The sequence below is a fragment of the Hyla sarda genome, chromosome 7, assembly GCF_029499605.1.
Source record: "Hyla sarda isolate aHylSar1 chromosome 7, aHylSar1.hap1, whole genome shotgun sequence".
NCBI classification, from domain to species: domain Eukaryota; kingdom Metazoa; phylum Chordata; class Amphibia; order Anura; family Hylidae; genus Hyla; species Hyla sarda.
The window spans coordinates 122,677,939-122,694,235 of NC_079195.1; the positions used below are offsets into that span (position 1 = coordinate 122,677,939).

General features: G+C 40.2%; 1 protein-coding gene across 3 annotated transcripts in view; it reads right to left on the reverse strand.

The window, feature by feature from the left end:
- Positions 1-372: 372 nt before the first annotated feature.
- Positions 373-16,297, reverse strand: part of ZSWIM8 (zinc finger SWIM-type containing 8) — a 279,884-nt gene continuing 263,959 nt past the window's right edge. For all 3 annotated transcript variants that reach the window (XM_056530642.1, XM_056530641.1, XM_056530640.1), the window contains 5 exons: positions 14,510-14,678; positions 12,231-12,404; positions 5,985-6,104; positions 5,442-5,620; positions 373-1,304 (listed from right to left, as the gene is read on the reverse strand). In XM_056530642.1, coding sequence (XP_056386617.1) covers positions 1,101-1,304; positions 5,442-5,620; positions 5,985-6,104; positions 12,231-12,404; positions 14,510-14,678 — 846 coding nt within the window. In that variant the 3' untranslated portion in view covers positions 373-1,100. The remainder of the gene's footprint in view (positions 1,305-5,441; positions 5,621-5,984; positions 6,105-12,230; positions 12,405-14,509; positions 14,679-16,297) is intronic.

A 16,297-nucleotide genomic window follows, 5' to 3' on the forward strand; every position in this document is an offset into this window, starting at 1 on the left:
TAAAACTACTGGTGCCAGGAAGTTATACAGATCTGTAAATTACTTTTAGATATAAAAAAAATGTCAAGCCTTCCAATACTTATCAGCAGCTGTATGCCCTGGAGGAAGTTGTGTAGTCTTTCAAGTCAAAGATGGTGCTTTTTGCTGTCCATGTCAGGAACTGTCCAGAACAGGAGCAAATCCCCATAGCAAACTACTTCTGCCCTGGACAGAGGTGGCAGCAGAGAGCACAGTGTCAAACTGGAAAGGCTACATAACTTCCTCTGGGGCATACAGCAGCCAATAAGTACTGGAGGGCTAATTTACAAATTCTGACATCTTTAAAATATATTATTAGTGTTTAGTACCTGAAAAAATAAGACAAGGTTGGTGTAAAGAATATTTCCTTTTAATTTGGAAACAAAAATAAGACAATGCATGTATCTACCAGGGAAAGAAAACTAAAGAAGGATATTCTGCTTCCAGATGCAGAACATTCATACTTACATTTCCCAGTTGGCAAATAACATTCCCCTTTTATGTTGTTTTAAAACACATAACAATCCCCCTTCAGGAAACACAGGAACATGTATTACATACGTCTTAAAGAGTTAAGGGTTATTTAATTCAGGTGTATGTGCAGATGAAAGGGATACTGAATACACTTGTCAAAGAAAAAGCCAAAATAAATATTTTGCATATGCCAGAACATAAGGAAGACAAACATACACTATGAAAAAACAAAAACAATAAGACTTTTAAACAAAAGGTTCAACCAATAATATCAAAGCCGGGGAGGGGAGGGTCAGCCTGGGTCTTGTAATATAAGGAATGACACAGACATATGATCTGCAATGTATTAACTAAAATAGTGTATATATTTTTATATATTAAAAAAAATCCAACCTTGTACAAATAGTTTATACAGCTGTGATCAGGCCAATGTTTCATTGCTGAGCTGGTTTACAATTTCCACGGTTCTAGAGTTACCATCTAGACTTGAGCCTGCAGTGATGTCTCATCCTTTCCTCAGCTAGATGTGGCCCAACGTTCTGCAGGTGTTAGCTGTGTATGTAGTATGCTACTCACTTAAAAGGTGAAATAAATGTCTCTTTATAGGTTCAGGGAGAGTAGGTGGCCATTTCCAGGGACACTCTCTGCCACAACTCCTTGGTCTGTTTGCCACGCTTAAGATTCTGTAGAATGTCATTGAACTGCATGGCTCCTAAGGGAGTGAGGCAGAATGCACTCCTTGCACTGCGAATGGCGTTTACAAAGTCATCATAGTCCGCTGGGGTAAGATGTATTAAGCGATGGTGAATGTACTGGAAGAAAACAAAAAGCACATTACTAACAAAGTCTATTAACCTGGTAAAACTCCACTGATATGTACAGTATTTTCCCTGACGTCTCCTTTTTGCCGTACTAAAGGGTTTATTATAAAGAAAATGTAATACTGAACAAAGAGAACCTTAGTAAAAACGGCAACATTCAGGACTGCTTGTCAGATGTGCAACAAATGGAGAGAAAAAAGGGAATTATTAACAGCAAAATTCCACTTGCATTAAAAAGAACTCTGTCACCATCGAATCTATTGACATGATATTATAGAGCAGGAAGAGCTGAGCAGACAGCATGGTTACAAACACACCAAAAGAAAAAAATCATACTACAAGACTACGTATTCAAAAACATCCTAAAAGACCTCTCCTTTATTACACAGGTCACTTCCAAGGAAACATAGAAGGGACATGCTATGAAGGGAAAATAAACATGTATCTGAATGTGGTAAAATACATAGATGTGTTCGTGACGGTTACTGTAAAAACTCCATAATAACAATACAATTATACTGTAAACAATTACCGTATTTTTCGCCATATAAGACGCACTTTTTCTTCTCCAAAACTGGGGGGGGAAAAGTTGGTGCATCTTATACGGCAAATACACATTAAAACCCTGTCATATCGCGGCAGTCCCTGCGGCCATCAACGGCCGGGACCCGTGGCCGATCACAGTGATGCCCTGTATTAACCCTTCAGACGCGGCGATCAAAGCTGACCGCCGCGTCTGAAGTGAAAGTGAAACGAACCCGGCTGTTCAGTCGGGCTGTTCGGGACCGCTGCTGTGAAATCGCGGCATCCCGAACAGATTACAGGACACCGGGAGAGACCTTACCTACCTCCTCGGTGTCTGACCGGCAAATGACTGCTCCGTGCTGGGATCCCCTGCATGGCCAGCGCTCTCCTTCGTCATCATCACGTCGTCGCGCATGCCGTGCGTAGCGACGTGATGGCGATGGAGAGCGAGGATCCTGGCCAGCAGAGACGTTCCGGAGCGACAGGGACACCCCGGGGACGCGGCGACATCCAGGGCAGCGGTGACTGGTTCGGAGCGGCGGGGACACGTGAGTATTACCTCCTATACCAGTGGTCTTCACTTTTTTTTTGTCCAAAGCCCGACGAAAAAGCGGAGAAGAGTGAATTCTGAAAACCCGACTGCCAGAGGCTGGTGCAAAAACAGGTAAAATGGTCGTTTTTTTCCCCAGCATGGTTCTTATGGGCAATATGCATAAACTAGGTAAACCGAAATGTAAAAGATTGGTTCACTTAACTCTAATTTCATCGCAACTTATATTCCTGACTTGATAGGATATATGGAAAAATATTTAATTTTTATACCTTAAATGTGTGGAAATTTTACTGTTTACTTTTGATGTTTGCATTGTTACATTTCTAAATTTAACTGTGATGTATTCAATACTTATTGCACAAGTTTATTTGTAGGATTGCTTACATAATCCACTTTCAGCCTTTTCTTCCATCTGGTCTGTAGAATATTGTCGCTATGGCTCTCAGCCTCAGTGTCAAAATGCTCAAATAGTATTCCCAAATTGTGAAAGTGTGTTATTTCTTAAAATTGTTATGGTTCACAGAGAAGATTTTACACCCAACTCAATTTCTCAGGAAATATAAGGACATCTTAGTAAATAACACACAAAAAAAGAAAAAGCCCAACAGACAAAAACCCTACACTCTTAGTAACTCAGGGCCACTATTTTTTATTGTTCTTATAGCTAGTGTGTGTTTATATGTATATGCACCAGCACCATCCTTTGTGCCAGAAGATTTAGAGAGGAGGCAGCTTACTAAGGAAGTGATGAGGAGAACAGAGGGGGTGTCAGGAAATCTCCCAATGAACACACAGTAAACAAGTTCTCAGCGTTATATTAGCCAAAAGAAAGTCATTTTAGCCTTGATCAGGTCAATAAATGTCCACATACCATTTTTTTTTAAAGTAGAAAAGTATGTAATCTTACAGTAGACAATGCTATTCCATACAGCAGTATCTAAAAAAAAGCAAAACTTAAAACATGTTAAATATATTTTACTATTTTTATTTATAACTTCTTACTATTTTTTGTTGTTGTTGTTTTCTTTATGGGTGACTGATGCCACTGTAATGTATCTGTTAGAGGCATCCAATTTTCATTTTTGTTTTTCCTCCTTGCATTCTAAAAGCCATAAGTGTTTTTTTTCCCATCTACAAGGCCATGTAAGGGCTTTTTTTATTGTACTTTATAATGACATCACTTATTTTACCACTAATTTATGGGGTGAAATTGTACCCATTTTACTGTAAAAATGGCATATGTTATCTTTATTCTCTAGGTTGATACGATTACAATTTTGTTTTATTTTACTACCTTTAACATTGTAAACTTTTTAAAGAAAATACGTATGCTTAAAATTTCCCAATTATGCTCCGTATAACTGTAAAAATTTTATATATATATATATATATATATATATATATATATATATATATATATATATATATATATATATATACCGGGCTATAGGAATTTTTTACACCGTGATCTATAGTTTTTATGGATACCATTTTTGCTTTTTCACTTTTTATTCATTATTTTGTGATATATGAAGTTACCAAAAATCAGCAATTCTGAGGTTTGGTGCTTTTTATATTTACACCATGCAGGATCATAAACATTATATTTTCATAGTTCAGATAATTTTGCACGTGGCAATACTAAATATGTATGGATGTGTATTTTTGTTTTATAAAATGGGAAAAAGGGGTGATTACATTTTTTAATAGAGGAGAGGCGGTTTAGTGCTATGCAATGGCATAGCATTGATCAGTACTATCAGCAATCTACTTGTAAAGGCTACCTAGGCGGCATGGAGGTAAGGCGAAACTCTCCAGCCATCATGTTAGCTGATCAAGACTGCCGTGCTGCAGAGGTCCTGGTCAGACACCCCCCCCCCTAAAGTCGGCATTGATTGACATTGATCGCGGTAGCTTAAGGGTTAAAGGGGTACTCCGCCCCTAGACATCTTATCCCTTATGCAAAGGATAGGGGATAAGATGTCTGTTCGCGGGGGTCCCGCCGTTGGGGACCACCGTGATCTCTCTTGCAGCTGCACGGAGTGAGGATCGCTCCATGGGTGATACAGGGGTCGGGGTATTGTGATGTCACGCCCCCTCTCATAGACTTGGTGGTGTGACATCACTAAGGGGCAGAGCCAGGACATCACGATACTCCATCCCCTGTCTGTATCGCCCATCATCAGTCACGGAGCGATCCTCGCTCCGTGCGGCTGAAGAGCAGGGGGTGCTGCAGAATAAATCGCGGGGGTCCCCAGCGGTGGGACCCCTGCCATCAGACATCTTATCCCCTATCCTTTGGATAGGGGATAAGATGTCTAGGGACGGAGTACCCCTTTAATGATGAACATCAGTATGATCACAGCCCACACTGATTACGTATGAAGCGAGCTTGCTTCATAGTCCCCTAACATGCAGCCAAAAATAGTCCCACACCTGTCCTTAGTCTATGCGGTATTGCAGCTCAGTTCTATCAAACTGAATAGAGCCAAATTGTAATACCCCACACACACAAACTGAGGAAAAGAGTGGCACTGTTATTGGAAGAAAGCAACTATGTTTTTCCAAACCTGGATAGCGTATAATAAATGATAGATTGGTGGATAGATAGATAGATAGATAGAGAGAGAGAGAGAGAGAGTTTGGAAAAATAGATACACTGAACAAGTAACAAGTGTTCCACACTCAACTAAGTTACTTTGAAGAGAAAGTGTCATTAACAAATTACCTATCAATGACAAGTGACACATTCCCTTTAAAGGTGAGGATACAAACAGGGGAAGATCTTCCCCCTAGAGACAGCTGCTGTGAAGGGCTGCTCAGCATGCAATGGATTTAGTTAATATGTATTGATATTATTGGGTACCATGTTAACACCCCTCCCTAGTGGGTGATTGTGACGAGTCTTAAGAGCTAAACTGACTTGTGCAATCATCCTGTTTTTGGGGTACCAGTAATGTAAATAAGGGGTCACTGATTTTTTTTTTTAAATAATTAATAAAGAGTTTAGGCATTTTTAGTGTTGCCACCAGAGGAAAGAATACTGTTACCTGCATGTAAGACTGCTGACAGCGCTGTACCAGCTGATGAAAAGCAGGGGTACGCAGGTGGTTATGGATGTGGGCAGGGTTAAGCCGCTGCAAAGCCTCCATTATAATCTCCTGTAGTACAAACGGGCTCAGCACACCTTTGGCGGCTCCAACACAAAACTGATGCACATAATTCACACCTGTGAAAATAAAATAAAAAAAATATATATATATATATATATATATATAAATACACAACACAATAGCTAAAATCAGAAATAATGTAGTTAAACCTGAAGATCTGAGACTGTGGAAACATGGAGTATTCACTTATATTGTGAAAGACAACAGGATGCTCAATGTCATTTCATTCTGGTCAACAAGCCCCAGCTATCAGCCACATCTATTCTTTGAAAAGGTCAGTTAGCACTGGATGCATAAACCTATTCTCATTATGAGGAAAGAGACTGATCGAAGATGATTGCTATTCAGAGTGTTCCGCTGCATAGACCACAGGACAGGAGTCCGAAAAGCTGCTGATCCATTATTGGAACCTACACTTACCTAACTTGGAAGCTAAACTCAGCAACCACTTGACATCCTCAGTGTATGGGGGGCTTCTGGAAAAGTTGTTGGGGTGGTCATTGTGTGCTCTTCGGCCCAACATCTCTAGTGCCAGCATTCCTGGGGGAAATATAGCTTGTTAAATAACACAAAAATACAATCAACAGTACATTTTAAGCTGTGACAAACTGAATCCATAAGAACTCATCAGACTAGTAACACTGAGCAACTCAAGTGCATTATGTCTGTGCCCCATTTTATACTCGTTGCTGTATTGTATCTTATGCATAAGAATACATCATGGATTGTGTTTTTTTTTTTTTTTTTTAAATAAAGAACAAGTGGCTGGTCAGTTCCTTTCAGCTAATAATAATATATATTATTGCAATAATTTCCTATACCAGCTATGTATCTTCTATAGAGTGGGCAGTATTAGGCTATGTTTACACGGCGGATTGTCCGCATGGAAAATTTCCATGTGGACATTCCACAGACAGTGGACAGTGCAGTAAAACTGATAATATATATACACTCTGCAGATCCGTACTATCACATCAATAACCAATTTATATAAAACTGTTGTGTTGCTACTTATAAAATACAATTAAATCTTAAATAAAAAATGCTTTAAATCGCCATATTTTGACTCTTTCGTCTACAGAGTTGTATGATGGTTAATTCTGTTTGCACCATGGCCTGTTTTGAATGCTTTGAAAACATTTTCTGAGATGCGATGTGACCAAACATAATTAATTTTTGCATAAGGTCAATCTGTGCTCTGCTACTAGAACTTTCCCGAAGAAGACTATTAGCAGATTTACTATGGCAGACACAGAGGCCTTCAGAAGGCCTCCAACTGGCACAGTAACCGATCAGCCCCCCCCCCCCCCCCCGGGTGATTGTGTTGCAGGGATGCCAATTGGTTCCCCGATGCATCACTTATAATATATATGTAATAATCATGAACCATCTCCATAAGCAATGACCGCTGAGCTTTTGTAAAAAGGTGTAACATTTTCTATTTTAACCCCTTCCCGCCCAGGAAGTATGCATACATACCAGCTGCTGACATGTTCGCACAACTCAATGTATACATATGTCCTAGCCAATCACAGCTGGGGTCCCACCGCAGCTACTGAGAACAGGATTACCCAAAGTCTTGGCAACATTTACCCATCGATGCTATGATCAGTACTGATCAAGGCATCTATGGGATTGACAGGGGGCGGGGGCTCCACCTGTTTCCAAAAGGTGACCTCGCAATGTGATCACGGGGTCCCGTTGGTTGCCATGGCAGCAGGAGGCCAGCCGATGGCCTCCTGTCTGCCTAGTATGGCAGCCTGTGAGGTCCAGCCATAGGCTGGATTGCACAGGATGAATGTCAGGGTAATACTGATAGTTATACAGTACTGTGCTGCACGGTGAATGCCATAAAAAAACAATAGCAATAGAATGGCTAATTTTTTTTGACTTAATTTTTACTGCACAGTGAACACCATAAATAAATATTTTGGAGTTTTTCACAAAAAGTACCACAAGTATCAACAAAGATTTATCAAAGGTTTTTTTGGCCAAGTGTGCTGCTGCAATCTTTTTTTGTATACTCTGTATTTGCCACAGCAGCGTGCACCCGTGTATTAGGTAGTTGTGTTGGCTATTTTTCTTTTTCCTTTTAGTTTTGTTTTTTTGCAACTTAGGGGGAATGGCACTCTCTGTAGCCGTGCACCCCTCCCCTTTTTCACAGGAGGCATTTAATTCAAATTGATAATGGATCCAGCATGTCACCCAGTCAGATGCTATATGCTCAACAGAGGTGAGTGTTAGGCTCATAAAGTGTGTTAGGGTCCCATCCAAAATGAGGCCACCTCTGCGTGGTGAATGGTGGGACACGTTTTGATCAAAAGGTGCAGTAAGAGCCTCACTTTTTTGACCAAGTGTGCTGCTGTAACCTTCTTTTTTTGTATACTATATAATATAAAGTACAGTACGTAACAAAAAAAAACAATCTCAGAATCAGTTTGCTCCGTCCGTAAAAGCATTTTAAAGTTATTACAACTTAAAGAGACACATGCCAGAAAGAGTAAATTGGGCTTGGTCAGTTAGGTAAAAATGGGGAGCGTTCTTCAGGGGTTGAAGAGGAAACAAGGGCCTTGACCCTACAGATAGAAATTAGGAGGACGTAGGGCAACGTGATCGGACACGCTCACTCCTACATACAGTGAATTCTGTTCATTATGATTATATTCAATGTTTCTTATTCCTGAACTTTTGTGAGTATAATAAAACCAAATTTCATATGAAGAAATCCCTGGCTACTACAGTACTATGTCCAGAGCCAATGTTTAAGCTTAATGTTTATGGACATCGGTTCAGCTTTCTTCACCCCCATCCGCCTCAGGCAGACTGAACAAGCAGAATGCCAATAACACTGATCAATACTATGCAATGGCACAGTTAGCAGTAGAATGATTGCTAATATTAGTCCCTATGAAGACTTAAAAAGTATAGCATGGAATGAATTAAATTAAGTAGAATAGAATAACTTAAAAATGTTTTTAAAGATATAAAAAATACAAATAAGCCCCTCCCAAAACAAGTTTAATTACCCCCCCTTTCCCATTTTATAAATAAAAAAATGTAAACCCAAATTTTTTTTCAAATATTTAAAAAGTGTTTATGATCCCGTACAGTAAATGGTAAAAATGTAAAAAAAATAAATAAATACATCAAAGAACTGCAGATTTTTGGTCACTTTATATATCAGAAAAAATGAATAAAAAGTGATCAAACGGTCCAATTAAAACAAAAATGATGCGAATAATTGAAGTTCACTGCACAAAAAATGAGCACACAAACAGCGGAAAAATAAAGTTATAGGGGTCAACATCGGGCAATTTTAAAGGGGTACTCCAATGGAAAACATTTTTTTTAAACCAGCTGGTGTCAAAGTTAAACAGATTTGTAAATTACTTCTATTAACCCCTTGGGGTTTTCCAGATTTTGCACTTAGTTTTTTTCCTCCTTACCTTTTAAAAATCATAACCCTTTCAATTTTGCACCTAAAAATTCATATGATGGCTTTTTTTTTGTACCACCAATTCTACTTTGTAATGACATCAGTCATTTTACCCAAAAATCTATGGCGAAACGGAAAAAAAAAAAATCATTGTGCGATAAAATTGAAGAAAAAATGTGGGGGCTTCCGTTTCTACGCAGTCCATTTTTCGTAAAAAATGGCACCTATCATTATTCTGTAGGTCCATACGATTAAATTGATACCCTACTTATATACGCTTTATTTTGTCGTACTTCTGGAAAAAATCATAACTACATGCAGGAAAATGTATACGTTTAAAATAGTCATCTTCTGACCCCTATAACTTTTTTATTTTTCCACATTTTTTGTGAAGCTTTTAGCGGTACCATTTATGTAATGATCGGACTTTTTGATCACTTTTCATTCATTTTTTTATGATATAAAAAGTGACCAAAAATACGCAATTTTGGACTTTTGAATTTTTTTTGCGCGTACACCATTGACCGTGCGGTTTAATTAACTATATATTTTTATAATTCAGACATTTCCGCACACGGCGATACCACATATGTTTATTTTTATTTACACAGTTTTTTTTTAATTGGGAAAATGGGGGTGATTCAAACTTTTATTAGGGAAGGGGTTAAATGATCTTTATTCACTTTTTTTTTTTTTTTTGCAATGTTATAGCTCCCATAGGGGGCTATAACACTGCACACACTGATCTTTTACATTGCTCAATGGTTTCTCATAGGGAACCATTGATCAATGATTCTGCTGCTTGACTGCTCATGCCTGGATCTCAGGCACTGAGCAGTCATTCAGCGATCGGGCAGCATGGAGGAAGGTAGGGACCCTCCTGCTGTCTTTACAGCTGTTCGGGATGCCGCAATTTCATCACAGCGATCCTGAACAGCCCCCTGAGCTAACTGGAAGTGCTTTACTTTCAATTTAGACACATCTAAAGGGTTAATAGCACTCGGCACCGCGATCAGTGCCGCCCGCTATTAGCCACGGGTCCTGGCTGTTGTTAGAGGCCGGGCCCGACCCACTATGACGCGGGGCCATGGGAGTTAAAAAATCTTAAGCCTTTCAAAACTTAAGCCTTTCAACTGCTATATGCTCCACAGGAAGTTCTTTTCTTTTTGAATTTCCTTTCTGTCTGACCACATTGCTCTCTGCTGACACCTCTGTCCATTTTAAGAACTGTCAAGAGGAAGAGCAAATCACTATAGCAAACCTATTCTGCTCTGAACAGTTCCTGACATGGACAGATGTGTCAGCAGAGAGCACTGTGGTCAGACAGAAAGGAAATTCAAAAAGAAAAGAACTTCTTCTGGAGCATACAGCAGATGATAAGTACTGGAAGGATTAAGATTTTTTAATAGAAGCAATTTCAAAATCTGTTTAACTTTCTGGCATCAGTTGATTTAAAACATTTTTTCGGGGGAGTACCCCTTTAAGCATTATTATATAAGTTTTTTTTAAATAACCTATATTAATTCTATATTATAATCCAATTGATTTACAGAATACAAATAACATGTCATTTTTACCATGCAAACAAACATGTTTGTATAAACATAAGTTGCAAAATTGTGTTTTTTATTTTTTTTGTTTTTTTTATTTAACCCCACAAATATGTTATTAATTTTTTTGCCAAGATTTTTAAGTACAACTGGTCTGGCATAAAACACGCCCTCATATGGCCCAGTAGATGAAAAGAGTTATGGCTTTTAAAAGGTGCAAAGGAAAACAAAAATGAAAATTGGTTGCTTCATAAATGGTTAATTAACCCCTTAAATGGGCACTGTCAGATACAAAAACTTTTGATATGTTGTAAAGCATGCAAAACCAATAGGGTTTGCAATTGCTTTCATTGGAACATTTTCAGTATTTCATACTGAAAAAGCCAGTCAAACAACTGCCCCCCCCCCTGCCTGCTTGGACACATACTAGTCCTGCTGTGTCCATGCATCATCACCTATGTCATGGACACACTTCCTTGATTGGAGTGTAGGGAGAGGAAAAAGCACACAGAGACGGGACTCCAATGGTGAGGATCGTAGGTGGTATGTGGATTATATGGAGAATTAAATAATGCTCACCTTGACATGTTGTGTGGGCAGGCTCAACACTGTTTAGCGCTTGAGGATGAAAGTATGTTGGGAGGCAGCCGGCCGTCGGTCCTGCTTGGCTAGCGGTCAGGAGCAGGTAGAAAGATGTGGAATCAGGGTAGCCTGGCAGGGCTAGCCAGATGTCCAAGAAAAATCCGACTTGCAGCTGGATAGGCGCACACCCGAGGATGGAGTCAGAGCCGGAATAGTTAATAAAGGCTTTTATTTTTCGTAGGAACAACGCGTTTCGAGGGGGCACCCCTCTGCGTCAGGTTCGATTGATTGACAGCTATGAGCGCAGGGCTAACAGCTGGAGGAAAAATCCTCCCACTGTCAGCTTGTGTCCCGCTACTGTCAGTGAGGACAAGCTGGGAGTTGTAGTTTTGCTAATGTTAGGGGAGATGTGAGCAGACCGCATACTGAGGGAGGGGGCGGAGACCTGCACAGTGAGGCCACGCCCCCTCCCTTTGAGAGGAATTCAGACTAGTGAGCTAAATTAAAAGTGTAATAAAAAAAATATTAATAAAGTTGCTAGACACATAAAAATTAGATGTACAGTATATGGTCAGGATTAGGTACTGAGTGATATATAAAAAAAAAAATTTTGTTGGATCTGACGGGTACGCTTTAAGCACACAACCCATTTAGACCTTAAAGGGGTACTCTGGTGATTTGTAAATTACTTCTATTTAAAGATCTTAATCCTTCCAGTACTTATCAGCTGCTGTATACTACAGAGGAAATTCTTATCTTTTTAAATTTCTCTTCTGTCTGACCAAAGTGCTCTCTGCTGACACCTCTGACTCAGGAACTGTCAAGAGCAGGAGAGGTTTGCTATGGGGATTTTGTCCTGCTGTTGACTGTATTTAGTTTACATTGAAATTTGCATCATGAAATCCTGTGCATCAAATCTACACAGAATACTTTGTGTGAATACATATTAAAGGTATTCTTTAATCCACAATAGAAGGTACAATGCAACTCCTTGCACTGGTGCATTATCTAGTGCTAATGGTGGTTTTAGCATAAAAGAAATGAAAAATAAATGCATCCTGGAATTGTAAAATACAGCTTCATATATAGTTTACTTACCAACACGGTAAGCAGAGTGGAGGTAGTGCAAACCTTGTGGGCTGACAGGCTGACTGTGCTGCTCGTCCTCCACAGGAAAGCTTCCTGTAACCAGCTGTGTGGGTTGAGTAGTTAGTGTTGTCAGGTTAGTGCCTGGGATTGCTGGAAATGTAGTTCCCGTGTGAACGCTCCCTACTGGAGACAAAGAAAGACATTTTGCTCATATGTATTTTTTTCATACCTTATTTCCTCCATACTTCATGCTGATCTAAGCACAATAGCTGAGAAGACAACTCTTTAGCTAATTCTGTACTACTGCAAGATAAATAACTTTTCCTTTTTCTTGCACTTATATATTTTAAGCCAAAACCAGGATCAAGATTAAAGGGAATCTGTCTTTACTTGCTGCTAGGAGCTGCAGGCACTGTTGAATAGCCGTTAAACTATAAAAGAAAACTGTCCCTATTCTGGAGCTGAAGATGGTTGACAAACCATCATAAAATCCCCTTTTTAATTTGTCAGCCAAGTGTCAAGGAAGCGGAGCTGAGCTTCTCAAGTGCCACAGCCTGGCATACATCCACGCTTATCCTCACCCCTCAGTCCCTTCTTGATTGATGTATATGGCTTTGTATGTCAATTAAAGGGGTACTCCGCTGCTCAGCATTTGCAACAAACTGTTCTGAATGCTGGAGCTGGCGCCGGGAGCTCATGACGTCATAGCCCTGCCCCCTCATGAAGTCCCGCACTGCCCCCTCAATGCAAGTCTATGGGAGGGGGCATGGCAACTGTCACGCCCCCTCCCATACACTTGCATTGGGGGCAGCTTGGCTCTGCCTCCTTGACATTTGGCTGAGAAATAAAAAGGTGTGTATGGCAACTACCATTGGCCTTAGGATATAAAAGCAGGCGATTCCTTTCCTAACAGCTATCTACCAATGTCTGCAGCTCTTTAACAGCAAATAGAGCCGACATGCAAATACACTGTATTACTATAGTGTTTTAATATTCCTTTAGTCTGTATGATAAGGATTTCACAATTCTATCTTAAGAGTTGAAATCTCTGGGTTCTTTGTTGTCCCAGCATCTGAGAAGTTTGCTCTCGTATGTGCATTCTAGTAAATGTACTTAACACTAGGTACTGCAGTCATATGGGCTGAGGAGTTATGAAGGCAACCAGGACTATAAATGAAGCATATGTTGGGTAAGTTCTACTATTGATTTTGCATTGGGGCCCAGGAGTTTGAAGCTATGCATCTGCCACTGCTTTATGGAAGTACTGTGAATGCAGGTCTAGGCCATAATACAAGTTACATATCAGTACGAAAACATGTAATGTATTTACTTTTATACAATATGTAGCAAAAGAAGAAAAGGTATATCCAAACTCACCACTAGGATCGGCTATAGGCGCTCCTAGGTAGTTATCAACGGGACCGAGACTGCAGAGATGTTGTTTGCGCTCAGAGGCTATAACCGTTTATAGCCTCTGAGCGCAAACAACGTCTCTGCGGTCTCGGTCCCGTGGATAACTCTACCTAGGAGCGCCTATAGCCGATCCTGGTGGTGAGTGTGGATATACCTTTTCTTCTTTTGCTACACATTGTATTACAAGCCTATTTTCGTCTTTATCCTAGCACGGCCGCCCGGCATATCTTAATCTGGTTGGTCTAGCTTTGTTATACCCGTTCCGCTGACATCACTGACCCTAGGGTCTCCATAGGCATTTGGTGCCTTCCTATATTCTTCCTCCCACACATATTTACTTTTATGTATGCAAGATCTCAGAATCACTGTGGGTGCCATAGTTCAAAGTCCTAATCATCGTAAAGTACATCCTGAAAACATGCTATACTTTAAAAAATATTTATTTTTGCATTCGGTCAAACTTTTTGTTTTAAAACAAAGTCTGCATGTCACTGCACTGTTCAAAATTTCTCCAAAATAAACAAATCGCACAGTGTATGCCAAGCAAAATAATGGCCGGTTTAATTATACTGTATTACAAAAGACAAATATTTTAATTTCGGAAAATTCAAGTGGGACGAATTGTTGTGTCCTAATAATGCATGATACATGGCCTCAATACCCTAACAAGAATAGGAAATTAATTCCTCTGCAGCCGTTATCTAAAATGAATCTGAATTGTTGTTGCTACAGCAACATATCTCTCCCAGTTATTGTCTATGCAGTGAAGGATTAGAGCAACACCTAGTGGTATATGCATTACAAGATCACATTGATGACAATGGCAGAGTAAAGTTTATTCTGCATGTTAATGTTTGTCTTTAGGTTTTACTCACTTGCTACATTAGACGTTAGTGACAGTCCTGCTTCTGTATGATAAGGATGGACAGCAATCTGTGTCATTGAAGGGACAGGAGCGCCCGGAAAGGACACAGCTGTAGCTGCGATAGAAGGAGTCGTTACTGTGTAAGGATACTGGGCTCCAATGAACGCTGGATGAACGCCCTGCAAATATAAGAGGAACAATCACTAAGTCTGAGCTATAAGCTAATCATGTCTAATTCATTGCAATGGGGAAATTTATTATTGGTTTAATGCTGTTGTCCTGTGGACAGCATTTGTAAAAAGTCACACATTTTGGCGCAATAGGTTAAAAAGTTGCAGAGGAGGAACCATATAAAGTGGTGTAATAAAGTGTAATTTCACAAAAATGTGTACTAGCACCATATTTATCACATGTCATGTGACCATTTAATAAATGTGGTGCATGTACACTTTACCACCATACAAATTACAGGTGGACAAAAATCATTCACCTACACCAATAATGATAAATTCCCCCAATGTCTTTTTATGTTCAGAAATTCAAATTCCCCACTAGATGTGTTCATATCCACTGCTGTGAGACCACACCTCAGTGTTGTTGTACCAGAGCTTCCCAAACTTTTTGGCCTTTAGAAATCCATGAAAAAACATTTATCAAATAAATAATGCATTGACCACTAAAATTCTATAAACAATGACAAGGTAACAATAACAATAAAAGTGAAGTTGAGAGTACATAAGAACAGGCTAACTTTTCTTTTTTTTTTACATTATGAACACATACAAGCTGTCAGAACTCACAATTAATTCAGATTCTAGGTCAGACTACTAGAGAAGCCAGAAATTGAAATGATTCAGACCCTAGACCAGACCCCTAAAGCAGGTCTCAAGTTTAATAGGACCCAAGATCACACAAACCAAGACAATAAAACTGTACTTCTCTTCAGGGCTTGCACACAGTTTCTGACACCAGTCAGGATCAGGACATTGTAAGCAGCATACCACATACTGCTCACAGGCTGCTTAGCATCATGGCTTTGTGTGGACCACCTCTTACATCATTCTGATGCTTGCTTGCCAGAGCCCAGTCCTTGCATGCCAGGCCACAGAGGGACTGATGTGTCATAGAAAGCCACACCACTGCCTGGTAGAGCCCTGCGCAGAACTGTTTTTTTTAATCCTGCTCCCACAACGTGTGTGTTCAACTCCTGTCTGCACCTAAAATGTTTGTCCAATCCTGCCCACTCCCGCAAACATTCTGGGCTACTAATTGTGGCCATGTGGTTCCTGTCCTAGGCAGATATGCTATTTAGGAGCCAGGAAAAGCTAGGTGAGATTCTCACCTAGCTTTTCTATACTCTTAAATGGCATAGGACACGTGCCGAGGGCAATATTGGGCATTATATGGACCTCTATAGCCAGAGCCCCACACTCTGTACCCTGACCAGCATACACCATGTTTTGGTGACGCACCTGCCTCGGCAGAGGTGATGATTTTGGAGGTCACGTCATGCTCAGGGCCATGTCCAAGCTGGGGATCTCTAGGTGCCTGGGCACTGCTTTTGGGCTGCCAGCAGCATACAGGATGAGGAGGGTGAGCAGGAGCAGCTGATAGCAGACGTGCTGTGTGTAGACCCTAGACTTAACAGCGTACTTATGGAGGGGCAGCAGGGGGGCCTGCCTCCGCAGCTCAGTTCCCTACCCCTCCATAAGTATACAGTTAGGTCAGGGGCCTACACACAGCACGTCTGCTATCAGTGGCCACTGCTCTTAAAGTGGCTACTGGTAGAAGAAGTGCT